The sequence below is a fragment of the Chaetomium fimeti genome (assembly GCF_033439085.1).
Source record: "Chaetomium fimeti strain CBS 168.71 chromosome Unknown B0H64scaffold_4, whole genome shotgun sequence".
In the NCBI taxonomy this organism is placed as follows: Eukaryota; Fungi; Ascomycota; class Sordariomycetes; order Sordariales; family Chaetomiaceae; genus Chaetomium; species Chaetomium fimeti.
Genome location: NW_026944332.1, coordinates 4,320,423 through 4,345,905, shown reverse-complemented (window position 1 = coordinate 4,345,905; position 25,483 = coordinate 4,320,423). Strand labels below are relative to the sequence as shown.

General features: G+C 57.4%; 11 protein-coding genes across 11 annotated transcripts; 5 read left to right on the top strand and 6 right to left on the bottom strand.

Annotated features, from left to right (window-relative positions):
* Positions 1-1,412: 1,412 nt before the first annotated feature.
* On the top strand, positions 1,413-2,123 carry B0H64DRAFT_475290 (uncharacterized protein; the record flags this gene model as incomplete). The annotated part of the gene is made up of 2 exons (XM_062808092.1): positions 1,413-1,603; positions 1,765-2,123. The coding sequence occupies 2 exons, from the start codon at positions 1,413-1,415 to the stop codon at positions 1,859-1,861; spliced, it is 288 nt and encodes a 95-aa protein (XP_062660012.1). The 3' UTR covers positions 1,862-2,123.
* A 2,111-nt stretch (positions 2,124-4,234) lies between these two features.
* Positions 4,235-4,867, top strand: B0H64DRAFT_374577 (uncharacterized protein; the record flags this gene model as incomplete). Its single annotated transcript, XM_062802348.1, has 4 exons — positions 4,235-4,389; positions 4,486-4,538; positions 4,609-4,739; positions 4,781-4,867. The coding sequence occupies 4 exons, from the start codon at positions 4,235-4,237 to the stop codon at positions 4,865-4,867; spliced, it is 426 nt and encodes a 141-aa protein (XP_062660011.1).
* Positions 4,868-5,345: 478 nt separating this feature from the next.
* On the bottom strand, positions 5,346-6,433 carry B0H64DRAFT_398403 (uncharacterized protein). Its single transcript, XM_062803950.1, has one exon. The coding sequence runs from the start codon at positions 6,214-6,216 to the stop codon at positions 5,833-5,835; it is 384 nt and encodes a 127-aa protein (XP_062660010.1). The 5' UTR covers positions 6,217-6,433; the 3' UTR covers positions 5,346-5,832.
* A 1,137-nt stretch (positions 6,434-7,570) lies between these two features.
* B0H64DRAFT_398401 (uncharacterized protein) lies at positions 7,571-8,843 on the bottom strand. Its single transcript, XM_062803949.1, has one exon. It carries the CDS (start codon positions 8,588-8,590, stop codon positions 7,739-7,741), a length of 852 nt encoding a protein of 283 aa, XP_062660009.1. The 5' UTR covers positions 8,591-8,843; the 3' UTR covers positions 7,571-7,738.
* A 531-nt stretch (positions 8,844-9,374) lies between these two features.
* B0H64DRAFT_171260 (uncharacterized protein) lies at positions 9,375-10,821 on the bottom strand. Its single transcript, XM_062798766.1, has 2 exons — positions 10,458-10,821; positions 9,375-10,324 (listed from the first exon to the last, which is right to left on the bottom strand). Exons 1-2 carry the CDS (start codon positions 10,618-10,620, stop codon positions 9,528-9,530), a joined length of 960 nt encoding a protein of 319 aa, XP_062660008.1. The 5' UTR covers positions 10,621-10,821; the 3' UTR covers positions 9,375-9,527.
* A 974-nt stretch (positions 10,822-11,795) lies between these two features.
* On the bottom strand, positions 11,796-14,751 carry B0H64DRAFT_171221 (uncharacterized protein). Its single transcript, XM_062798765.1, has 2 exons — positions 14,441-14,751; positions 11,796-14,342 (listed from the first exon to the last, which is right to left on the bottom strand). The coding sequence occupies exons 1-2, from the start codon at positions 14,626-14,628 to the stop codon at positions 12,212-12,214; spliced, it is 2,319 nt and encodes a 772-aa protein (XP_062660007.1). The 5' UTR covers positions 14,629-14,751; the 3' UTR covers positions 11,796-12,211.
* Positions 14,434-15,649, top strand: B0H64DRAFT_171281 (uncharacterized protein). The gene has a single exon (XM_062798767.1). It carries the CDS (start codon positions 14,876-14,878, stop codon positions 15,608-15,610), a length of 735 nt encoding a protein of 244 aa, XP_062660006.1. The 5' UTR covers positions 14,434-14,875; the 3' UTR covers positions 15,611-15,649.
* A 1,882-nt stretch (positions 15,650-17,531) lies between these two features.
* On the top strand, positions 17,532-18,418 carry B0H64DRAFT_461762 (Ser-Thr-rich glycosyl-phosphatidyl-inositol-anchored membrane family-domain-containing protein; the record flags this gene model as incomplete). The annotated part of the gene is made up of 1 exon (XM_062807520.1): positions 17,532-18,418. The coding sequence occupies one exon, from the start codon at positions 17,532-17,534 to the stop codon at positions 18,207-18,209; it is 678 nt and encodes a 225-aa protein (XP_062660005.1). The 3' UTR covers positions 18,210-18,418.
* A 794-nt stretch (positions 18,419-19,212) lies between these two features.
* Positions 19,213-20,236, bottom strand: B0H64DRAFT_171206 (uncharacterized protein). Its single transcript, XM_062798764.1, has one exon. It carries the CDS (start codon positions 20,071-20,073, stop codon positions 19,384-19,386), a length of 690 nt encoding a protein of 229 aa, XP_062660004.1. The 5' UTR covers positions 20,074-20,236; the 3' UTR covers positions 19,213-19,383.
* A 151-nt stretch (positions 20,237-20,387) lies between these two features.
* B0H64DRAFT_461760 (uncharacterized protein) lies at positions 20,388-23,367 on the bottom strand. The gene is made up of 6 exons (XM_062807519.1): positions 22,838-23,367; positions 22,631-22,784; positions 22,262-22,576; positions 22,080-22,213; positions 21,815-22,026; positions 20,388-21,749 (listed from the first exon to the last, which is right to left on the bottom strand). Exons 1-6 carry the CDS (start codon positions 22,945-22,947, stop codon positions 20,593-20,595), a joined length of 2,082 nt encoding a protein of 693 aa, XP_062660003.1. The 5' UTR covers positions 22,948-23,367; the 3' UTR covers positions 20,388-20,592.
* Positions 23,368-23,856: 489 nt separating this feature from the next.
* Positions 23,857-25,474, top strand: B0H64DRAFT_398388 (NADP-dependent oxidoreductase domain-containing protein). The gene is made up of 3 exons (XM_062803948.1): positions 23,857-24,112; positions 24,177-24,530; positions 24,593-25,474. Exons 1-3 carry the CDS (start codon positions 24,003-24,005, stop codon positions 25,170-25,172), a joined length of 1,044 nt encoding a protein of 347 aa, XP_062660002.1. The 5' UTR covers positions 23,857-24,002; the 3' UTR covers positions 25,173-25,474.
* The last annotated feature ends 9 nt before the right edge of the window (positions 25,475-25,483 follow it).

Below are 25,483 nucleotides of genomic sequence, written 5' to 3'. Positions count from 1 at the left end.
TCATGTTATAGTTTGAGAGTGTGGAAGAGGGCACGGGTACGATTTACCGTTCCTGCATCTGCATAACATATGTGAAGACAGTGCATTGGGGATCCGTGCGAAACACGGACGGGTATGCACATGCGGACCGGCGGCAGACACAGCATGGGTGGCGTTCATAAATGCAAGACTTGAGCAGGCTTGGCTGCTGAGCGGTCTGATGCTCCTCCATGTTACCCACATTTCAGGTACATATGATAGAGTGAGAGAGAGGATAGGGCTGAACATGGGACGATCGACGCATGGTTTGTTGGAGACCCCGGGGGTTGGCATCGCAGAAACGAGAGAACCATTGGTCAATTCCTATTAGAACCGATGTGCCGTTCGAGGCATCTTGGGGGAGGCGGAGTAGGTACTGGGTGCCTCGAGTGCAAGGCGACAGTAGATGGCGGCCGATTCCGAGGGGTAGGGGGGGGGATTGGGGGGGAGGGATGGGGGAAACCGGGGAAAAGCCGCAAATATGCAGCCCATGGCCACCACGTATTAGAGAATGATGGACAGACGAGGTTTAACTTCATCGTCATGGGTCAAACTCTTCTAGAACAACTTTTGGCAGTGCAGCGTCGGGTGTGTGCCAATCACCGGGGTCGGCGGTTATTAGACGCACGGCGTCTGTTGACCTCGCAGCCAACACACGGCCGTCCAATGTGGGCCTGGCACAGGGTGCCCGGTCTAGGTCGGCAACGAGGAGGCCTTCCGACTTCCGGTGGTCAGTATGTACCCTGCCATGTTGGCAGATGTTGATCTAAACTTCTTACTTCCTAGTGCCAACGGGCACACCACTACCCCCCTGCTCCGGTCGCAGGAGAAAGGTCGGCAGTGCTTGTTCCCATAGGGTAATGGGTGGATGATGGATACCATCCCTTACCTTTCACATGCCCGCGGACCGACGCGGCATCACTGGGGTTGAGTGGAAGCGGTACGATGCCGTCTTCCCTGTGCCCTTGACCGGGGTATCGAGGAACCTCCAGGACCCCGTCCCGGTAGTGTGGTTCAAAGGTTAGGGGCATTGCTGATTGCACGGCCCCCCTCCAGAAGGCGCCCATCCACAGCTCGGGGACAGTCAGCTGTCGCTCTCTGTCGGTCTGTTCCGTCTTCGTATCACAGCCAGTTGGTCACTTGTCTAAGGCTTCGCCGCCTTGGTCGGCCGAGGCATTCTTTTTCTTCGCTGTCTTGACTCAGACGGTATCCTGTCCGTGGTGATATTGGGTTATAAAGCGGACTCATCCTTCAACCAAGTCGACCTTCTCTCATGTCACCACAGTCCATCAGAGCAACCACTCCACAGATCAACCTGCCCACACAACATCGCTTCCACCCCCATCCCCTTTGAACTCTCAATACACCTCAACAAAGACTCGATCGTCATCACAATGTGTGGCTGGGAAGAGATCATCTACACCTGCGACCGCAGACACAGCAAGCTGCGCAGGACCAAGTACTCGTGTGATGTCTACAGGCGTTACGTCTATGGCTTCTGCGAGTTCGACGAGCGCTATGACCGCCGCCGAGTTTCCCAATACCACTCCAGCGGGATGTGCGACGAGTGCAACGCGATATTCCAGTACGTCAACTTCGACTAAGACTTGGAACCTTGCCACGCCGTCCGCACGGCATACAACCCACCACCTCGACGACCTCGACTTGTACACACTTCCACGCGGTAAACATCCCCGGACATCCAGACCGATATTTACCACGTCTTACTGACTGTCTCACCGATAGGCGCCGACATGTATTAGTACGCGATGATTATCAGGGCGTGACGTTGAACACCACACGGATAGAGGAGGAAGCTCGGTGCTTTCAGCACTGGGCATAGCTTTTGGGGCGATCTTCGGTTTCTTTTTATTGTCTGTTTGCTTTTATGGAGAGGGTACGATAGATTTCACAATGACCACGAACACAACGGCATACACTGGGTGATTCGGGGGTTAGATTTGGCCAGCATCACTGCACTATGGGGAGGGGGATGATGTGGATTGGATTTCAGTTGGATTTCGGTTTTTGTACACTTGGTGTGTTATGTTCGATAGACTTTCGCTTCTTGCCACAATAGATAGGGATATTACCTGTTACTTATTACCACAGCCAACCATCTCGTCATGATTACCGCGACGTGCTCGTCTCTTTTCTCCGAACCCCACGACGTCCGATGGCTGGAGCATTCTTCCTAGCAACATTGTTAGGAAAGACAACCCGCCTACCTATCCTACATGCGATTTTCCTGCCAAACTCGCCATTCAGGTATTGCATGTCGGAATCTCAGCTCGGACCAACAAGGTTTTTTCGGCGCCCCCCGGAGACAAGGATTAGGGACCGGCCCCGCCCGGGAAAAGTGGATCCTTCGGAGCACAGCGCCGGACCCGGGTGATCACCCCGGAGGGTTTCGGCTTTCCTTTCGGCGTTTTCCCTGGATAATCAATGCCATGATGCTCTATAAGATAATAAATCAGATCATCTAGAGGAAGCGGTATTTCCCAAACAGGGTCCAACGGCGGCAGTACGTAAGGTGGTGACCAAGCCAGAATTACCGAAGGCCGCATGCGGCAACATGGCCAATCAGTCACCCCAGGGCCCGTCAGAGGGCCAGCAGGGTGCCGAGACGAGACACTTCCGAAGCCGCCTGTGCCGCGCCCCAACATCAACCTCAGTTTCGCCTAACTAGCGAACAGCCGCAGGGCGGGACGGCTGAAATGGTGGTCAAGAGTCAAACGTTGATCCCTGAAAGCCCTTTCGGGTCATCTCGAGCCTCATTGCCACCACATACACGTATGGTGTGCGGCCGGTGGTTTGGCTAGGGCGGCCGGTTTGGAAGCCGTATTTCAATATGCACTGTGAGTTGTGCCGGTCGACATGTTTGTCTATCCCAACAACCCAATGGCGCTTATGCGCTTAAACCCTGTATAAGCGCCGAAACCGAGCTGATCACTGATCACCACCACCACCAGCGGCAGACAAGAAGATCTCGGCACTGCCGAGACATTCCCAGCAAAGCGGTCCTTTGGAAGCCCGATGGCCGACATGTGATGGAGGGGGATGCAGGGCGTCCCCTCACGAGTTCCCGAAAAGGGAATCTTGCAGGCGTCCACGTCGCCAGCTCAGCGAGCCAAGCAATAGGAACAACACGGGGAAGAAGGAAAGAACATTCCACAATTACGACCATACGAGGGGTTCTTCCATGAAGTATCAGCCATGAGGGCCGTGAGGTGGGGCTGGCTGAACTCCAGCTTCGCCAAAAACAGAAACCGCAGCAACCCAAATCACGGGCAGCGAGGCGGAGTACCTAGGATGGAACTTCAGCACCATCCTAACTGCATCCTACCCCTCCCCAGAGTCACACGATATCCCCATAATCACGAACAGCGGGCAGCAATACCAAGCCAGCACCTTGTGGCCCCCGTTCCTTCGACCCCCGTGCAAACACTCCGGATGACCCAGCATGGCCCACACTGTAGGATGGGCCCGCGACGGCGGCCGCCGTGATGGCCGGCCCAACGTTATCAGTGACAGAAGTTTTGAGGTGTGGCATGGCACGGCACAGAGCAGAATTCGACGTCACATCGTCACACTCATGCTGGGAAACGGGATAGTGCTGTCTCTCCCTTTTCTTCCCCTGTTGTTGGCGGCGGTGGGGTCGGCCCGGTTCATTGCCTCCGAGGTATTGGGCTTTTTAAATGATAGGGATATTGGGTCTTGTTGCCGTTATTGATGGGGTACAGAGTGACGATCGTATTGGGATCGTCCATCATGGCCCCAGCAAAGGGAGGAAATTTGGGAATGTCAGACTGGACCAAACGACTTACAACTGTGTTGATACGATGTTTCTCGGTCAGATCAACCCCGGATTCGACAAACTGAAATGTAATGAATTATTTTGAGTATTGCTCTCTCTTCTGTCTTCCGTCTCATATTACTTGTTTATCTTCTCTGGTGGTCAGTATTCCGCTTCTTGGTTCGTGAACGTGACTTGCATGAACGTGGCACCACTGTTCTCAGCACCACCGTGTTCAACCTACCACCAAAGTGATAAATACGATCACGTCACCACACCGTCCTTCTCTGCTTGTGACGTGTCTACCAAGCGCCAACTCTGCCGCATCATCCAATCCATCTCACGAACCGTTGGCGAAAGCATCCCCAGAAAAGGAGACAGGCAGCAAAAACAAGAAAGATTCCATTTGCAGCAAGCATCATGCCCCCCAAGCTGTTACTTGCGAGCGAGGTTGCCGCATTCACGGATACCGAGCTTGACCAGTACCTCGAAGCAGGTCGCTTGCCGAATGGCGACCGCATGGTCGAAGTCGAGGACCCGGACAATCTTCCCGAGTCTTTTATCCAGCGCCTGCGGTAAGCCGGGATCCATCTACCTTCGTTGCATGCTGGGTTTGACTAATTCCGAGCCAAAAAACCAGGGACCGCGTCCGTCCGCCTTCCTCCAGCCAGAGTCGACACGCCCTCGCTCCCATTCAACCTCAAGCTCTTCGACGTCATGCTCGGTAAACTCGGAAGAATTATTCCAAGAAAGCTTCCAAGAAGAAGAAAAGGGCTACTACGAACTCGTCAAAGACGGAGGCCGGCCCTTTTACCCCATCGAGCTGCTCCCAGGACTTTCTCGCCATCCCGAGCAGTACGAGGAGATCCTACGCTACTGGCGCGAGCCGTCCGTACACTTCTGGCAGATCTTCTCGACCCAAAACGTAAGATGGAAACTTTTCCGTGACTTTCAGAAAGCAAACAGAGATGGGTGAAAAGGGAAGATGGCCTGGTATCAGAGGTGGATGTCAAGATTGCTGGCAAAATACTCAATAACGCCGCCGCCGTTTGAACTTCAGGAGGACTGGGCCCGACAGGACAGGCTCGCGGACTGGATTGAATACGCTTGCTACCTTACACGTGCTTCGTCATGCGTAACATAGAGAAGTGGGATCCTCCTGAGCACCAGCTGAGAGACGCGCAGCTGGGCTGGATCGCCGATCAAATACCTCTAATCCAGGCCAAAATGAAGCAGGAGGCGGCTGCGGACACCGAGGGCGTCAAGCGCGACCGGACCGGGGATGCCGAAGTGGATAGTAGAGAGCCGTTGACCAAAAGGCAGAAGGCTCTCGGCGGTGAAGAGTTCGCTGTAAACTGTCAACCTTCCGAAACGCTATCCCTATCCTGACTGTCATCTGGTCCAGTTCCTACCGGCGACCCCAAACATGTCCCAGGCGCATCGGAGGATTCAGGCCGGAGCGATCCTTGGTGAAGCCCCCGGACCAAGGCGGTCACCGACAGCTTCGTGGTTCAGCGGCAAATGGCAACTTCGAGGGACGCAAACTAGGTACCTAGCATATTACTATTTATGTAGACTTTGGGCCGCGGGAGCGCAATCATCTCACAGGCGGACCCGCCGCTTCTCAAGACCTATGCAACTCATTCTTTCCGTCCAGAATCAGCAACTAGCATATCTCTTAGTAACGTCGAAGTGATAGCCAGCCCCTATTGTGGCTCTCCGGAACCCTGGGTGAAAGCCCGATATCGAACACCCCTTTCCGGCGCTCCTATCTCTAACCCTAAGTTCCCGTTCTCCGCCCCGTTATCACCAATCATAACCGCGCCTATGTGGCAGAGGACCTGCCCCTCTGCACAACCTTCTGCTTTCGAGCCCGCCTCCCGTGTTCCATATCGCGCCTGCCCACGGCGACAACGCCACATCGCGCCCTCATATTCTCAAACATCGGGCTGTTGGCGTCGTGAGAATTTCACCCCGGAACAGCGCTCTCAGCGCTGTCCCTTTATGTGCTCTGCACCTCACCCTTTCTGCTGCCTCGGCGGCAACCGCTGGCCCATCTGTCTCTCCCAAAGCGCCCGATCGAACCGTCCTTCCTTGAGGGCCACCGCGTCCCCGGCATACTTGAACGTTTTCCCATCCACCGGAGAACTGTCGCCTCCATCAGTGAAGTGGATCTTGCAACTCGTCAGAGCATACGCGTTGGTCTCGTAGTAGGCGAGTTTGTATTCGCCTTCAGCTGATTCGACCTTGTATGCGTAGCCGTCGACTACGGCGCCCGGGTCGCTGTCGACCAGCGTCCGGTATTGGCCCCAGTGTGCGAGCTCGTAGCCGTGTATTTTGGCAGCCCGCAGGCTGGGCTCGGAGTCTAGGCCTAACACGCCTCGGAGGATGTCCGGTTTCATGAGCGTGCCGTAGAAGAAATAGTAGACGGGATCGAAAGGAGGGGGGTCGGTGGTGTCCGAAGTTGGAGCGGCTTGTTCCTTCGGCTGCTCTGGGGCTGCCGCTAACTTGTTTGTTGGAGGATTTCGGGAGGACGGGAGGGGCGGCGGCGGCGGCGGCGGCGGCGGCGGAGGAGGAGGTGGGGGCGCGGACCCGTGGGAAGAGGCGAGTTTCAGACGGGGTTCGTAGGATGCTTCCATGGGATTAAAATGTGGTTGAATTGATTTGGATAATTACCGGGCGCGTTGTTGTGTGGCTATTCAAAGGTTGCTGTGTGTGGATAGTTGAGGTACGAGTTAAGTTGCTGGAGTTGAGAAGGGTTGGCCAGGCATCCAGGGAAAGGAGGTGGTTGGGAGATCCAAATGTCCTCTCCAACCACATTTCCCGACTCGGTGCTTAACATGTTTGTTTGTCTTGTAATTTAGGATACAGTACGTTGTTAATATTCACACTTACCAAAACCACACTAGAAAATGCGAGTAATCACTTCTCTGACGGAAACATCTCATGAGGTTTACAACGTTCGGTGACAGTAAATCCCGATCAGGCTCCGCCGGTATGGTATCGGTGAAGAAACTAGGAAGGGCACGTACAGGTTGTCTGTCGGTAGGACTCTAGGTATGTATTAGAGGTGGTGTTTTCCGGAAGAACATGGAATTTGGAACCGAGGCGGCCCAACTTTGATCAAGGCTGGCCAAAATTCAAATACATTTACGTAAATCAAAACAAATTCAAAACAAATCTAACTATGTCGGCCTCCCAGCCAAATGGATAAACACTATATTCAATTTAGATCTACTTAAATGTTTGAGCGAGTCACTACTGGTGACCACTTAAGGTGACTAGTGCCTCTAGTCCAACTTCAACCCAACTTCGTTTGGCGAACGTATCTACGGTGCACGGCAGCTCGCTTCTTTGGCAAATTGATTTGTACGAAGTGCGGAATGCTTCAAGGCTACCCGCAATGGGATGCTGCTCGATGATGGTCCATGGTACAACTTGGTCTTCCATTGTGATTGTCGATGTGTTTCAATGGTAACCTGGAAGTGTAAGAAAGTCCAAAGTTGTGTCCCCAACTTCGCATACTGGAATTCCGGATTGGGCAGCTGTCAGGTTGCGTAACTGCTCCAAGCACACGGCCCTCCTCGGTGACTCATAGGAATTCGGTGACGCTCCGAGTCGAGCATAGGTCACGGTCATTGCGGGCTCGGACTTGGGGGCAAGGAATCAAATGTCAAAGCGCTGAACAAATCATACGTGCTTGGATGACGTTCACCGTCCAGTAAAGAGCACGAGGCGCGGTTGTTGAGGAAACGTGTTGTATTCTCCTTTTGTATCACGACCCGGACCCGGAATGGGGCAGAGGGATAAGCGCATCGTTGTCCCAGCAGCTTTTAGATTTTGCAACCGGTCGCATTATCTCGTTTTATACCCAACCGCCCGTCCCGCTCTTCCTTGCCTTACCTTTGCCATCTCTCCCAACACCTACGCCTTGATCGTGACAGCAAACACACCCTGACCGGCCCCGACGTAGGCCACATTCTGATCGCCCTCGGCGCGCCCAAAGGCACACGACGTCGAGCCCGTTATGGTGCCGATGCTAGTGGGCGTGCCGACGGCCGGGTCGACCTCGACCAGCGAGTTCCGGCCGTTGGTGGCAATATAAATCTTGCCGTTGGGCCCGAAGCAGAGGTCGTCGCCCATGAGGTTGGTCCACAGCGTCTCGTAGGCGCCCACGGCCTCGGCGGTGGCCGGGTCGACGGCGACCTTGTGGAAGCTGTTGCGGAAGATGTTGGTGTACCAGACGGTGCCGTCGCGGTACTTGATGCCGTCGATGCCGAAGGGGATGCCGCCCGACGGCGCCATGGTCGCGTCCTGCAGCACGATGGCGTAGTCGCCCGTGTTGACGTCCAGCTTGAACACGGCGCCCTTGCCCGCGTCCGCCACGAGCACCGACGACTCGTCGAACACGGCCAGGCCGTTGAGGTTGTTGGCTTCCGTGATGGTCTTGATGAGCGTCGACTTGGGCGGCGTCGACGTGAAGTCGACCTTGTAGATGCCCTTGCCGCCGATGACGGCGAAGATGTCGGGCGCGTACTCGCCGATGCCCGACAGGCCGGTGGCGCCCGAGACGCTGAGCGCGGTGGTGGACGTCTTGGCCACGGGGTCGATCGAGTAGAGGTTCGCCGAGTTCATGTTGGTGGCGAGGATCTGGCCGTTGGACCGGACCGCGACGTTCTCGACCGAGCTGAGCCGGACGACTTGCGTAGCGCCCTGCCGGGGGGCGATGGCGGCGCCGTTGGCCAGGGCGGCCAGGAAGGGGAGGACGAACAGCATCGCGTCGATTTTGGTGGTGTTGGAGTTGCTAGGAAGGCAAAAGAAGACGATAGGTAGGGATACTCAAGCTAAAACCCCGCCGTTTGAGTTCTGAAGAAGCCATGGCGCCCTTTTCAACAGCTAACCCCAGCTAAGGACCCAAAGTGATAGCCCCTGCCGTGATGGCTTCACTACGGATGACGCCGGATGGTGGTATAAATACTTCTTGGCGTCTCCTCGGCGAGAAATTAGAGTGGCCGCGCCTAAATACTCCGTTGGTGGTGAAGACTGCTGATTTGGGGTTGCCCCTGGTTAGCAATCTGGCTAATCACAAACGCTGCTCTCTACGGCCGAATGGGGCAAGAGACCAGGGCGGCTCTATCCGAGGACGTTATATTCCGGGGCCAGTAATGTAGTCCGACTGCGGGGATCGCCTGGTCCCCTTGTTTCCGACGACTATCGAAAGAAACGTGGTTTGTGGAGCCATGTCGGCAGTGAGAAAGCCGAAGGAAGGACGAGCCAGCTAAATTTGATGTCATGCGGGCTTGCCTGGCATCGTGGGATAGACTTCGTCCACTGACTGGAGGGGAGTAAGCGCGAGGTTCGAACCTTTTGAGGTGCGAAGAGAAGATCGATTACGATGGATTGTATATGCATGCTTGTCAGAGGAGAATACGGCCATCCAAGCTGTGTTGGTCCATGTTGTTCGTGCCTGACCACCGTTAATCACTGAATACTCACGCCCTGTGACCTAACTCTTCCCGATATCCTCGCGCACTGTTCGGGCGCGCACAGTTCCGTGAGTGCCAGTTCCCAGGGGTGACTCTGGGTTGGACGTCGCTTTCATTGCGGACTCGGACTCAAGGGTAAGAATATCATGATACTCGTGTTGACCTTTCCTTTGTACTGCGCTGCCGGCTCTCAAAGCCAGAGACGACCCATTATGCATTATCCGCCCCTATATATACGTATGTTTGTGCCGCCCGTGGTCGCTCTCCACTGCGGGTAGCTCTGCATGCATCGTGTTTGACATCTCCTGCGGGCTCGTCGGGCTCTTCTCCGGTGTATAGCCCTCTATCTCGACGCCCTGGGCCACCGAAACCGCACCGACGTGGCCCTTGAACCCCGGCGAGGGGTACGCCGGCCAGTTCCGCCGGCCGCCCGACCGCAGCAGCGTCGACGAGTGCAGCCTGAACCCCGTGCCGTTGTTGCCGGGCTCCTCCTCCCCAGCCCCAGCCTCCGCCCTCCGGTGCCGCCTCCCCAACCAGAACCCCAGCGCGCCCAGCCCCGCCGCACCCACCACACCCCCGATGACAACACCCGCGATCCACGCCTTCGACCCCGAACTCTCCTCTTCCCGCGGCGGCTCCCCCGCTCCCTCCGACGTCCTCACCGCCGGCGGCCCGCTCACAGGCGGCGTAACACCACCACCCCCATCCGTCCCCGTCCCCGTCGACGGCGGCGCCGTACTGGTGGTCATCCAGCGCGGGATATTCCGATAGAGAGTGCTGGCGGACCATGACTTGGCGCAGTTGTGGACGACCCAGCTCTCGGTGGCCTGCGGGTAGGCGTCGAAGACGGTCATGGTGTAGCAGTCGCGGTCCTGGCCGCACGACCATTTGCCGCCGAGCCGGTTGGTCGGCCTCGCCTTGGTGCACGCCGTCGGAAAGTTGCAGTTGCCGCCGATGCTGCAGCACCCGGCGAAGGTGCCCTGGAGCGCGAAGATGGAGCTCGTGTCGCAGGTGAGGGTTTCGACTGGGTGGTGGTATGGGGGTCAGAGTGCGTGGGAGGTTTTGGGTTGGTGGGTTGGGGGGTTGGGCGGGGGGGGGGGGGGAGGGGGTCCGGCGATCGTGGGCTGCCGGGCTTTGGCGAGGTTGTCATGACGTACTGGTTCCGGTTGGGTTCAGGTAGAGACCCTGGTAATTGGCCGGGCCATCTGATGCTGGTGTTTGCGCCAGCGCATGGCTGACGAGGAAGCTCTGCAGCAGGAAGAGCAAGCCCAGGCGGGTGAGACTGTGACGGAAGGATGACCACCCTGCGCGGGCCTCCATGATTAAATCTACCTCTCCTGAGTTGGCTGCTGACTCAATTGTGTGTGTGGTTCATGCATAGAAAAGAAATTAGGGATCGTAGGCTCGCAGAACCGGAAGCATTCTGCGTTGACCGTATTTCGACGAGGGTAAATATGGCATTCGCGTCCGGAACTGTGGACACTGGCAGGGGCGCCAGGGGAGTGAAGACCAGAAATAGAGTTCGCGGGGGTCGAGGATTCCCTTGTCTCGTGGCGTGGGATGCGGGAACGGGAACACGGGGCGGGTTTGGCCGGTCTCTTTTTAGATGGACCAGTTAGGACTGTATCTTGTCAGTGAATGCTGTGAAACATAGTTTCAGCTTGTTTGCTACCTGCAAGAGGAGGCGGCACACATACGAGACGCAGCAGCGTTGTCTGTGGCGGCGTCAATCCATTATCCTTTTCGAGAAATTCGCCCGGGTGGCGCGGACGGTTAGAGTAGCCCCAGCCTCACAACACTCCACCAATCTCGTGTGGGATGAGATCCCTTCCATGCAAGGGTCTCCATGATGCAACGTTCAACGGCAGTGTTTTCCGAAGCCTGGGCGTGGGTTGGTTCCGAAACCAGACTTCCTCCTGTCAAACCCGTCAACAGAGAACGAACATTGGATAATGTTTTGAGTTTCATTCCTCCCGAGAGCCAGTGGTCGTCGAATGCACCGGGCTGACGAGAGCACGAAATCGGGGAGCCGTCGATCTCTGCCACGGGCTGGCAGTTCGTGACGTTACAAATATGCATGTGTTCCCGTCTTCCCACCACCACTCGAGCGATTGGAAAATGGTCTTGGTCAACGGTCCACTTCCAGTCACCTTTGTCTCAAATCCCACCCACAAAACTGGAAGGTCGATGATCCAAGCTCAGTGTGCCTGAGAACGAAGCACACACCAAAAAAAAGAAAAAGAGAAAAAAAAGGCGAGCCTGTTGAGGGGAACCAAGAAGGGCTTCGACAACTGAGCCGAACCAGAAAGACGCAAGCTCCGGGTGCAACAGCCGCTCGAATCAGCACCCATCCTCTCCCGACCTTTTCGCAAGTTCAGCATTCCCGACCAACCCCCCCTTGCCGCAACCTCGCAGGGCCCTCCAGATCGGGCAAGTCCCGCACGCTGTGTCACCTTGGCGGTGTGTGCGAGGAAAACAAGGTTCCGAAGAGCCGAGGAGACAAGGGGGGGAGACAACGAGAGTGCAATTCCACCGTTGAGCGTTCGTTGGCAGGATGGGGATGGGACGAGCAGATGAAGTAAACACGCCAAAATCAGGCGCCCCTTTTCGGATATATGGTCATAAATACAGAACGAAGATGGCGGTTGTAAGTCAACAACAGCGTTTTGCTTTGGCGACCCCGCCCCAAGAATGAACCGGAACTCTGAACGCCTGCTTGGAGAAACCACCAAAAAAAAAGACAAACCCCAAAACAGAAAACAAAAAAAGGGGAACAGGCCCTGAAAAAGAACGCTCTCCCGATGCACCGCCGCCGCTATCCCAAAAATGGTATTTGTACACAGAGAAACCAATCCTAACAAATGGGAGAGACAACCGTTCGACCTAAGAAAGCAACAGCAACAGCAACCCCTCAAGAAGCCATCTCTTGCGAATTCAGCACCGACGTCTGGAACGTCAACGACATGCCCATGCCCATCCCGCTGCCGCCCGCGCCATCATACCCGTGATGCCCATGGTGATGCCCGTGCGAGCAGTACTCCCGCTCCAGCCCCTCCAGATAGCCCGGGCTGTGGTGCCGCACGGACGAGGTCAGCAGGTGCAGGCCGCGGCACTGGGAGGCGACCCCTTGGCTGACGAGGTTGTTGATGGAGCGCTCGCTGCCGTCGAAGACGTCGTAGGGGAAGATGACGGAGCGCTCGCTGACCAGCTTGCTCTGGTCGAAGGCGCCCTGCTCGAGCAGGAGGACGGCGCAGCGCAGGTAGCGGGCCTCCATGTGGATGTCGGAGCGGACGTCGGTGCGCTGGATGGCGAACTTGACGAGCTGCAGCGGCGTGTTGCCGCAGTTGTTGAACACGTTGACCGACGCGCCCTTGGCGCAGAGGTACTGCACCGCCGGCACGAGCCCGAACTCGGATGCGTAGTGGAGCGCCGTGTTGCCCTCGGTGTCGCGCTTCCCCAGGTAGCCCTGCATGTCGAAATCCGTCACCTTGGCGGCGGCGTCGAAGATGGTTTCCAGCTTGGCGGTTAGTTCCGTGTCTGATAGGCCCGCCCTCCCCGCGGCAGCGCGCCGGAGGAGCTTCATGACGGGCGTGCGGCGGACGCTTTGGGCGCTGCTATCGTTGGGGTCTACGGCGGCAAGACCGAGGGCCGGGACTTCGGTCGGGTGGATGGACATGGAGCTGTCGGAGCCGATGGTGGACGTGTCGGCGGTGGAGGGGGCCTTTCCGTCGGGGGAGAACTCGGGGAGGTAGCGGCGGATGAACTCGACTTCGTCACCGAAGATGCGATGAAGCTTCGGTGCCGACTTTTCCAGGTTGCGCCGGATGCTGTGCCACAGCCGCTCCCCGTTGGCCGACTTGTTCGCGACGAGGAACCGGGCGGCGCCGTAACCGACCTCCCTAAACACATAATACAGTGTCTCGATGGGGAACTCCTTCTTTGCGACGAAATGGTGGAGGAACGTGTGCTTATCCACGTCCCTGTGACAGAAATCGAACCCGCGTGAACGCAGGGTCCGGATAAGGTTCAGGAATGATACCGGCCGCATGTGCGGGTTCTCAGGCGGGTCAAAGACGTGGAGGAATGTCTCGCCGCGGTGGTTGACGAGTTGGACCTCATCGGTGCGCTTGAGGATCATAAGCAAAATGGAGACGCGGGCACCCCATCTCGCCGCCACATGGAGCAGCGAGTTGCCGTACTTGTCAACCATGTTAGCCTCCTCTTCCGTGACGCGGAAGTGGGTAAAGTCGTGGCCGTCCGTCTTTTGGGCGTCGATAGCCTTGGACAACCGTTCGTGGACGCACCCTGGCGGACCGCGACCAACATGGGCAGCGCAACACATCCGGACCAGAGCCCCATTCAGGTCCTCCGTGGTGGGGTTCACAGTTGAATATTTGGACTTGAACAGGCCGCCCATAACCGGCGTGCCGTTCCCCTTGTTCGGCTTGCGCGGCTTCTCTTGGAGCATGGTCAAGAACTCCTCCCGCGTCATCTTGCTGAGCGCCGTGTTGGCGCCGGATGCGTTGACATTGGCGCCCTTGGAAGACGCCGAGGAAGAAGACCGTGCCAGACTGGAGATTCCGGATGAGATACTGGAGAGCACCGAGGCCCATGACCTGCGCTTGGCGGATTTTGTTGACGGTGTCGTCGAGGATGCCCGGGAGGGTGACTTGTCCCGGAGGTAGGTGTCAGAGGAGTCGGTGCTGATAGCCTGCGGGGTTGATCCGGCAGACTCTGACTGCTTGACCGTGGATGGGCTGTCGGTGCTCGGGCTGTGGGCGTATAACACGGGGTGTTGTTCGATGTGGGGTTGGTCGATGGACATGCGAGTCCCCGGCACATCGAGGAAATCATGCCCGAACCGACTCCGCGGCTGTGTCTCGAGTCGGCGACGGACTTTCCGGTTCTTAATCCTCCGCTCCGCCCTCAGCGACCTCAAGAAGCGCACGCGCACCAGCATGGTCGCGAGATCCCGCGGCCTCCAATCATCGATCCTGCGGTCGGGGAGAAGGTTCTTCAAGTGCTTGTGCGAGTTGCGCTGCCTGTGCTCGTGTCAAATCAATCAGCAACCGTAGCGGCGACACGTGGAAATAGGGGGGCGGACGCTATGTGCGCCGTCGTGGGGGAGGAGCTTGCGCACCTTGGATCGAAGGAGCCATCTTTGAGGCGTTCAAGGATGCGGACAAGGGGTAGGCGTTCGCTCTGGGTGCAGACGTAAAGGCGCAGCAACTTCTTTTGTTTTCCGGGCGGCCATGGTTTCTCGCGTCTCCCCCGCCGGGGAGCAGGCGGTGAAACAGCACTGCTGGTGGTGGCCACGAGTTCCATCATCAGATCTCAGTCCACCCCGACAATGCGGAGGGCAGACAACGGCTCGTCTCTACTCGATTCGGGTCGTCGTGTCAAAGGGGGGTTTCGCAGCGGCGCGGGCAACTCCTGGAGGGCGTCGGCGGATGTGCGACAGGCATTTGTTTTTTGTCGACGAGCGGCCATTCAAGGACTCGTCGGATGTTGGTGGTGATATTATTATCGATGGTGATTATTATTCTCGGCGACTGCGTGGTGGTGGCATGGTGGCATGGCCTGGCTGCGGGTTGACGTGAGGCTTTCGGGAGCGGCAGCTGTTTTAAGAGGTCAGCTCCGGGGCCAAACAGCGGTTTCACTGGTCTGGCTTGGTTTGGCTGGCTTCTTTTCGCGGGGGCCGTCGCCTTCCCCAATTGGTTCTAGAAGGTGTCTGCGGCCAATCGCCAGGCACCAGGCAACCCGCTTCAACCGGCTCCCACTCGCTCCTCCGACTCGCCTACCCCGGAAGCAATCCCCAGACCCTGGGTCGCAATTTCCATGCAAAACGGATGAACAAGCCCTGGCGAGCTCGATTTCGCTCCCGTCCCGTGACGGTCCGAGCGGGCGGCCATCAACTCGTTGTACTTTGTGCGGAATACATGCTTCGTTCGAAAGAGGTGGGCGGCCATCGTCAAGAAAGGAATGGAACCTGAGCATGCCGGAGGCATCACCGGGGAACATGAAATGGGCATGGACAGTGAGTGTACTTTGCCTCTCCTCCCGCCCGTATCCTATCGGGGAATGCCCGACTGCGTACATCCGAACATGGTTTGTTAGTGATTCCATCTCTCACCGGCTGGTTGAGACCGGGAATGGGGACAACTGCCGGGACCATTCGGGGCTGTCAACCAAACACTCCCTTGCTCCCGTGCCGGATCCAGCAGCACATGGAAAAAGGCAGGACAGGAAGGGGGTCCATCCCATCCCCGCCCAGTGCCCCGCGGAAGGTGCTCAACGCGCGCTAGGGTAACCGAGAATGGTGCAAACTGGCGAGGGAGCATGACGGCGAGCCCGCTCGCTCTCGCGGATGGCAACCGACGGACCCCTTCTCACCCTTCCAGGCTGGAGATGAAGGAGGGAAAACAAGAGGGTGGTGCTCGGCAAGCCCTCAACACAACCAGGGTCCTGCCAGCTGCCCGATGGAGCTCTTGCCAGGGCTCCGCTGCACAGACTATCCAATCATAACCACCACACTGCATTGCTGCGCCCCACATCGCCTGAGCGCAACGCACCCGATCTCTTGCATTGGCCCGTTCTGCAGCTTCTGCCCATTCTTGGTCCCCTTTTGGCATGGCCCGATCCTCGGCAAAAGCAGCATCTTTTGGTTCTCACCACTGCGGCTAACGTCTTGGAGACTGAATGACCCGCATGATATCCCCAGCAGCAGAACAAGTTGCAACGCTATTCGGGGATTTTTGTTCTTTCTTTCGTTTTCTGGGTTTCTGGGCGGCCGGATCAGCGCCGATTGTCCCATTTTCTCCATCATCTCGGATCCTCCCGATCGTTTGTGCGTTGGGAGCCCTCCTGCCCTCTTTCTGCTTCCAGGAGTGTGGGCTTGTGGGGACAGCTGCTGCCGGCAGCCGACAGATGCCAAGCGGATCTGCTTCACGATGGTACCTTCTTGCCGTTTTTTCTCTCGGCCTGCGCCGGTGCATGAATTGTGCATGCCAGTGCTTCAGTTTGAGACAACTTGGACCTGGAAGTTCTGTGGGAGGAATTTGAAGACTTTTTAAAGTTCCGTCTTACTCCATCCATACCTCCCTACGTCCTGACGATCTCAACACCCCCACCCCTGAACAAAATACTCCTCATTCGTCGGTGTCACTGGCACAGATAATAACCAAAGCCACGGCGTTAACCACACCACGGGCGCATTCGGGGGGTGAAGAACGAAACGATATCTTCGCGCTAACTAGCAGAGCCGACGCCGTCGTCTTATGGTTTGTCCCAGACTTGAGAACTCCTGCAAGCCACCTTTTCTATTGCCACTCGGCTCCCGTTCCGACATGACACCCCGAACTGTTCGGTGCGTAACACGACATGGTGAACAGACAAATCGGTAATACAAAGAGCCAACGTTGACGGTTGACAGTTGGGGTTCAAAGGCTGGACGTTGAACGTTAAACTGTGAACATTCGAGGGCTGAGGGTGAGGGTCTCGTCATTCGTCAAGCAAACACGAACGGGTGACCAGTTCCCGGTTTGGGCTGGTGGAGTCCCATCATGCCGGGCTGAGTGTGCTGGTATCCCAACTGGGTTCTGGCATGACGCATTTGCCTCTTAGGGAGCAGATAGTTGTCCCCTGTTTCCCAGATACGAGGCCGATTCCACGCCATACGGCAAAGGTCATCGCATCCGCACGCGAGCGCCACCAGAACAAGCATGCACCATGTGAAACCCGCCGGGCACGGCGCGACTCGGGGGCGTTGACTCGCGCGCCATCAGAGCCAAGTCAACCATCTCAACGATTCCTGCAGGAACCCAAAATGGAGTGAAGCTTCGCCCATGAGACGGTAATTACTAGCATGGTGCCGGGTCGCTGCTACCTGTGTGCCGACCTCTCCCATGTGTTGTCGCGTAGCCATCGGTCAAGGCGGGCAAGTATCGTGGCCAGGGCTGGAACGCTGCGGCGGTGGAGATGTTTGGCTTTTCTCGCATGGCGATGGTGGAGTCGCAACGCTTCATGCCGGACCGCCGGGACACGGATCTCGTATTGGGTTTTGCCCGTTTCCTTCATAAAGCTTGTTCGCACTCTTTACGCCGGTCCTCTCATCTTGGCCTCGTCACAATCACACTCGCTTCTTGTCACTCGCTCATCGTCAAATCGGACATATCAGTCGTTACTCGAAAATATCAAACTTTGCTTAAGCCACCAGAAAAGAAACCGCCAAAATGCGTGCCCAATTCGTTACCCTCCTGGCCCTTGCCGCCCCGCTCTACGCCATCAAGATCACCTCTCCGTCCAAGAACGACGTTGTTGATCCCTCCGAGGGCGTCACTGTCAAGTGGTCCACCGTCAACACCGACCCGTCCAAGGCCCACCTCGTGCTGGTCAACATGGCCTCCGGCCACACCCCCTTCAGCAAGGACCTCGGCGAGATCGACTTGTCTGCCGGCAGCTTCAAGGTCTCGGAGAAGGACGTCCCCTCCGATGCCGGCTACCAGTTCAACTTTGCGAGCACCGAGACCCAGAACACAGGCATCCTCGCCCAGTCGGAGCAGTTCGAGGTCAAGGCCTCGGCCTCGGACAGCGACGATGAGGACGATGACGAGAAGACGTCTTCTTCGGCTTCCTCCGCCACATCGGTTTCGGTGTCATCGTCTGCGGCCCTCACCACCACCGTCAAGACCTTGACTCAGACCTTTACCAGCACCGGCTCCGACACCACTGTCACCTCAACTGGCACCACCTTGACCACCTCTACTGGCACTGCCGCTGAGAGCACCGGCACCGAGACCGAGTCTGCCACCTCTAGCACCAGCGACGCCGGGGCTGCCCCCACTGGCATGGTTGTCCAGGGCGGCAGCCTGCTTGCCCTGGTGGCTGGTGTCGCCGCCGTTCTTGCTTAGGTTTTGTATCCAGACTGGTTCGTGTAGGATATTGAAAGGATTACTAGTGGGCGCGGGGGTTCGGAGCCTTGGGAGGGTGGTAATGTCACGGCGATAGAAAAACGGATGGATAGACACGGGACGGATGGGAAAATAGAGGTCTGCGTTGATAGAACACTTTTTCTAAAATCATCGTCGGGCACCGTCCTGTTGGACAGCCGTCTACGAACCTTGGAAGTGAAACCATGTCCTCGCTTACCGTTTCTTAGTATTGTACTGCTCATGAACATCATCCGTTTGTCTTGGCCGTTACATGTACCGTGGCCATGGTCTTGGATATGGTCCCACATGGGGCACATTGCATGTTTACAGTGCGCCGCTCATGTCTCGGATTCAATAACTACCCCCTAAGTATGCCGACGGCCATAGTTATTGATCCATGGGCGGTTCTTGGCTTCTGACGGTTCGAGTTATTAGTTCTAGCTCGCTACCAAGCCGTTGACCGCGAGCCCCGAACCGGTCAGCCTCCTTGGCTTCGGACAAGCAAACATGATCGACCGGCCGTCAAACTACATCTCCAGAAGCGGGAACCTCCGAAGAATATCGGGCTATAACTCATTCGACGGCCAACGCCGCCCAGGCAAGCCTTCTTCTCGGCGTGTCCGCATCGAGTTCTCCAGTTCACTCGTCGTTTGTTTGCTTTCAACCTCATTCGGTGTAAGACGATGGTGGTTCGGCCCGATAGTTGTATTCCATGTCTCGGTCTCCCCGGACTCACAGGGGTATGGTGTTGTGGCGACCAGGTTGGCCTGCGTTCTGTCACACCACGGACCAACTTTAATAGCGCTAGCATGAGCTCAACGGTTGGTTATGACTAGCCCAATAGCCTCCTGATCCCCTTCTTTTGTTATTACTCGGCCCGAAGTCCGCAACCATAATTACTAAAAACACCATGTGGTGATGGCGGGCTTACAGTCCAGACCAGTACTCATCTCTGCCCTTAGACTCATGAGACCGGGCGATCGACACACATTTCACACTACAACTCACGGTTTTCATGTTCAAAAGAAATAGATTACGTTTCATTTTGTCAGGCGGGATAACTTGAGCAGGCTCGAATACGCCCTGCGGGTCAGAGATACGTTGCAGCCCGGGAAGAAGCCGATGCGGTTCAAATATACCCACCCCAAGTCGACTACTGCAGCCACCACTCCTTTTTAACATTCGGAGGGCTACCGGGAGGGGTCGTGCTGATCACTCCCGTGTTGATCACCAGCGGCAGCCTCCTCCCCGAGATAGACGCACGCGGGTGCCCAACCGCATCGGACTCGATGCCCCGCGGGACAACGTAGTCGTCTTCCACTTCCTCGGGCGTCTTGCATCTTACCTCCCCAACGCCGTAATCGAGCTCGAAAGACCGCCGGCGATAGCGCGTTCTCGTCGCGGGATGTAGGGTCCGCAGCTCCCAGCTCTCTCGGGGCGTCACGTCCCGCACTTCCCACTCCTCGCTCCCCAGACCCTCCCCGCTCCGACCGTCGGGCGTGGAGATCCATTCCCATTCGGGTTCTTTGCCCACGACTGCCGGGCCGGCGGTTGTGTGCCGTGTGGGATCCCGCGGGGAGTCCTCGAAAGTGGCGGGAGAGATAATCAGCCGGGCCGCGTCGGGGTCAAAACTCCCTGAGAGGGGGTCAGCCTTTGAGGGGGTGGGCTTGTTGCGCTTGAGGTCTTCAATGTTGTATGTTACGTAGTTGAAGGTCACCTCGTCCGGGTTGGGTTCCGAGCCCAAGCACTCTTTGGCAGAGCGGAATGAGCTTGGTGAGCCGGGCGGCGAGAAATAGAAATCACTAGACCAGTCGTCTAAGGGGTTCTGGTTTCGGTCATTCATATTTGCGGTGGGTGCGTTTGGAGCGTACTGGGGGGCAGTAAATGGAGTTATGGCGACGGCTACCTAAGTACGCGCTCTTTAAGCCCTTTAGATGTGTTATATACTACGTGAGTCGTGGTTTTGTGGTGGTACAATATCATTGTTGGCATTCGAACAACCCCCGACCCTTTTCTTTCTCACGATAAAAGAACACAGGTGTATGTACAACCAAGACCCAGGTTACAGTATGTCCAGCAATATGAGAGGAGAGTGGCCGTCACTTGTCCAGCTTGATGAGAAAGCAAATATCTGTATCTAGGCCCAAGTGGTAGCAGTTTGAAGTCGTACGCCGTGGGATAGACTAGGTAATAACTAGCAGCTTATTTACACTGCCCATACCGCAGTAGATATTCGGCTGAGTCTATAGAACATTCTAAGGTCGACTTTCCCACGTCAATATTAGCATTATTCCACTTGCACCCCTCATAGAGCTCACGCCCGGAACAACAACTCTAGTTAACCTCTCCCACCTCCTGATTACTAGTACCCCTGAAGCCCTCGCTGCGCAAACTTCCACACATCCACCTCCCCAATCATCAGCTTCAACAGATACCGCTCCCAGTATCCCACCAACGGCTCCTCCGGCAGCGCCAACACCTGCGGCACCCGCGTCTGCCCCTCCCCCTCCACCTTGCCCTCCCACGCCCACCGCCACAAATGATCCTCCTCCCCCACCGGATACAGCACATCCACGGGATACTCCTTCCCAGCCCCCCCAGCACCAGCAGCACTCCCATCCCTCCGCCGTCCCAACCTAACCTCCCTCGGCCCCCTCTGCAACCCCTCCCTAACAGCCTTCTCCTCCCTCTCCCCAAGCGCACCCCCCCTCTCCAACCTCCACAACCCCCCGACCTTCCCCCTCCCCTTACCAATACCAGCACCATTAGAGAGAGCCACCCCATCCCCCCGCCCCGTCAACGCCTCACACCCCCACACCGCCCCCTCATCCAACCCCAACCCGCCACAAACCAGCCTGACCCGCACACAGGCATGCACCCGCTCGCAGGTACCCACCAGCGGCTCGGACGTGTCCTCGTTGGTCGTCTCGTCCACGCGCAGCACGCGGCCCGGGCGCCGGACCGTCTTGCCCGCCATGGTGGTCAGCGTGCTGGTGGGCGCGCGGATGGTTCCCAAGGACCAGGGGCGGGCGCCGTGCTGTAGGAGGGTTAGTGGGTTGGGGAGGGGGTTGTGGTGGGGGTTGTGGTGGTGGGGCGGACTGGAGGGGGTGTGGGTGTGGGTGGGGGAGAAGCAGGCGAGCGGGTGGGAGGGGCCGACGCGCAGGGTGCATTCGGTGCTGTCGCGGGTGGTGGGGTAGGGGTTGGGGGGGTTGAAGATGGGGGGGTGGGCCCAGGGGAGAGGGCCGTTGGTGGTGCTGGTGGTAGTTGTGGTGGGGGGTTTGGCGGAGGTGGTAGGGTTGCGTTTGCTGCTGCTGCCGCGGAGGAGCTTGCTGAGGGAGCGTTTGAGGGAGTCGACGGGGAGTTTGGGGATGGAGGGTAGAAGGGACCGGCCGTTGCCGCTGCCGCCGGGGGCGTAGGGGAAGGGGTGGGCGGCGGAGAAGCGGAGGGTCTCGTGGAAGAGGGTGGTCAGGCGGGTGTAGTTGAACTCGAGGCCGAGGGTGGAGAGCTGGTCGCACATCCCTGGGAGTGTGAAACTTGGTTAGGGGGCTATAGGCCGGGAACAAGAGGACGGGGGAGAAACAAACAAGCCAGGGTGATGTCGGAGATCTGCTGGTCGTGCCAACCGCCACCGACGTTGCCGTGGTTCCCGGGGAACCAGACCTGCTTCAAGTTGGTGGCACTCCCGGGGAGGCGCTCCCACAGAGATGGGCGGAAGGCATACCGCGGTTCGTCGAGGGCGAGCGCTTGGAACGCGTTCTCCACCATGTTGGAGATTTGTGTATTGGTGAACGTCCATGTGCAAAGTTGTTAGTGTTTACCCTTTCGCATCTCAGGGGTAGGGGCACTTATTGGTCGGCCGATCCACGGACACCTATCACAGGGGCAGGCGGTATCCCGAGTGTGCCCACCGTATCCCAGACGGCGAGAGCTTTGATCTTGATCTCGGTCACACCGTCATGGTATGTGTCGCGTGTGTATTTCAACTGCGCTGGTTTAGCATATGCGCCTCTTCCACGGACGCGGAAACCAACCTCTCTCAAGCCACGCTTGTACTTGCGCATACGGGCTGCCTCCCAGTCGATCTTGGCTTGCCCGTGCGAGCCATCATACTCGGGCAGTCTGGGAACAACGTAATAGTCTCCATCGCGGCCCGTGTTGGCCATGTTCTCGTAGTCGTCAAAGATGGCAGGGAAATGATCCAAACCCTCAGGGGTAAGCAAGCCGATGGAAGCGATCAAATCAGCAACAGAGCGGGCCGTAAACGCGCCGCGGGAGAATCCTATCAATATAATATCATCGCCGTCGACGTAGTTGGCGCAAATAAAGTTGTACACCTCGCGAATGTCCTGCGGCCATTAGCCGTCGTTCTAGACGAGGCGCACGAGGGGGGAGAGACGCACCTGGTCGAGGCCCATACCGAACGCGCCGCCCATAAAACGGTCGATGGGGTTGGCAGTGCCGACACCGGGGAAGTAGTTGATGACCTGGTGTGTGCCATCGCTGCAGGTCCGACGAAAAACGCGCGAAATGCGGGTGACGTTGGATGGTGGCTCGCTTTGTTTTGTCAGTTTGAGGTGGTCAGGTTAACCTGCAAAGAAATCACTCACCCTTTTATGCCCAAGGAGTCCATCCAGGTCCCATCGCAGCACAGAACAAGACGCTTTGGCAGACCATGCCGGGCTGCATGGGGATGCTGTGGGTCCAAGGGGGTTGCCATTGTGAAGGTTGGGCCGTCGAAGTTTTCGTTCCTCGATCGTCGTCGTGTCTTTGCCCCTCGGTTAAAACAAGGTACAGACGACAAGAACAATGCGGGTCGACAAGCGAAGGCCGTTGGTCTTAAATGGCATGCGTCAAGCCTTCTCGCTGCCTCGTTGGCCGCCTCATGACCGCCCTTCTGCAGGTCGTCAGCGGTAAACTCGGCGCCAGTATGACTCCGGCTAACTCATCACTCGGGGCTGAGATAAAAGGCTGGCGAGATCGACAACGCGTCACGCTAGGGGCTCATTGGGATTAGACAGTCGGCTTCAGCTCTTGGCGAGCCAAGCCAAAGAAAATGTCGAAAATCGAGAGCCAAACGGATGGCATCGTGGCTGCTGGGAGAGAGTCTGCCTGTGCTGTGCTCAGGCAATGTGATGGCCAATGACGGAGGCCCGGGTGACGGCAAGGTTACATGGGAATGGAGCACGAGGATCTGATTGGGAAAGTCGTACAGATCTGCCCACAGATCCGCTCACAGAGACTTCGCCCTGCTCAGGTTGATTGTCAGAACACGCAGTCAGCGAACTGAGCCCTTGATCTGACCACCATACAAATCCTGCCGGGTTGAATGACGGACATGATGTCTGACATAACGACATACCTGAACCCCGATCAACGCAGAGTGTTCCGTTCATGGAAACTGACCGCAACTGGCGCAGTGGCGCTTGCTGAACCTTGGACCACTGCCCCTTGTCAACCGCGTCAAGCACTGGATGCAGGGTACTCCATAGTTAGTGTCTCAACAACTTGAACACTCTGGTAAGAGGCGTTCATGCGGAGTTTGTTCTAAACGTCTAGCGCCGCCCCCGCACCCGGACCGCAACATGGGCGCATATTAGTGGCTGGAATGGGCGGTCCCAGGGATGATACCGAATTAACCGGTGTCTTGGGATATGCTTATCCGAACAACACACGTAGATTTGCTTCCGAGCTTCTTATAAACCGCTGGCCTTGTCGCCTCCGCCTCCTTGACGTGTCGACTTTCACAATACCTATCTAGGCAGTAAAAGAAAGATGGCGCCACCTGTAAAGCTCCCGACCCGTAAGCTGGGCAAGAATGGGCCCGAGGTCACGGCCATCGGCTTCGGGTTGATGGGCCTAAGCACGGCGTACGGCTCGGTTGGGTGAGCGAGCAAGACCTGCACTCTCTTCGCCCATGTGACATTAGCTGACCTATTCACCTCACAGCTCCGACGAAGACCGGTTCAAGCTGCTGGACCGGGCCTGGGAGCTGGGCTGCACCAACTGGGACTCGGCCGACATGTACGGCGACAGCGAGGACCTGCTCGGCAAGTGGTTCGCGCGCCACCCGGACCGCCGCGCCGATATTTTCCTGGCCACCAAGTTCGGGCTCACGTTGGGGGTCCGTGAAGATGGGAGCCGCGGTATACTGATCGACGGCTCGCCCGAGTACTGCCGGGGGCAGTGCGAGAAGAGTCTGAAGAGATTGGGGGTGGCGTGCATCGATCTGTATTACATCCACCGCGTGGACAGCAAGACGCCCATCGAGAAGACCATGGCGGAGCTAGTCAAGCTGCAGCAGTATGTGCCCCCCCTTCCTCTCTCTTCCTAACCAACCTGAAACCAACACCAAACCCGCACAGAGAAGGCAAGATCAAGCACATCGGCATATCCGCCTGCTCCGCCGCCACCCTCCGCCGCGCATGCGCCATCGCCCCCATAGCCGCCTACCAAGTAGAGTACTCACCCTGGGCGCTCGAGATCGAAGGGCCCGAGAGCGACGACGCGCTGCAGACCTGCCGCGAGCTGGGCATCTCGGTCTTTGCGTACGCGCCGCTCGGCCGCGGCATCATGACCGGCCAGCTCCGGTCGCCCGACGACTTCGAGCCGGCCGACATCCGCCGGCTGTTGCCGCGCTTCAACAGCGAGAACTTCGCGAAGAATTTGCTGCTCGTCGATCGATTTAAGGAGATGGCTGCGCGCAAGGGGTGCACGCCGGGGCAGCTGACTATTGCCTGGCTGATGGCGCAGGGGGGTGATGTGATTCCGATTCCGGGGACGAAGAATGTTAGGTATTTGGAGGAGAATGTGGGCGCAGCGCATGTTGATGTGAGCGCGGAGGAAGAGAGGGAGGTAAGGGAGTGGCTTGAGGAGGTGGGCATCGCCGGTATCCGGGTGCCGCCGGGGTTGCTGGATGAGTTTAACGATACGCCCCCGCTATAGGGTGTTGATCGGGGCGTGTATTAACTGGGACGGTCGTCGGCTTGAAAGAGATTTGGGAAGTGACAATTACTTTGATGCTAAACTAACACCGGACTCTCTTCGTCTCTTGTTCCAGACCTGAATCCGCCGATCTCTTCGGTATAACAAACGCTGTATAAAAATCGATCACCATCACGCCTCCAACTTCCTCGTTCCAGACATGGTTGGCCGGCCGAATGTCATCGTGGTGCAACCCAGCTCCTTCCAACGTTGACACAGCCTTGTGCACCGCCGTATACACGTCCACCCCCTCTGGCTTGCGCCCACGTAAG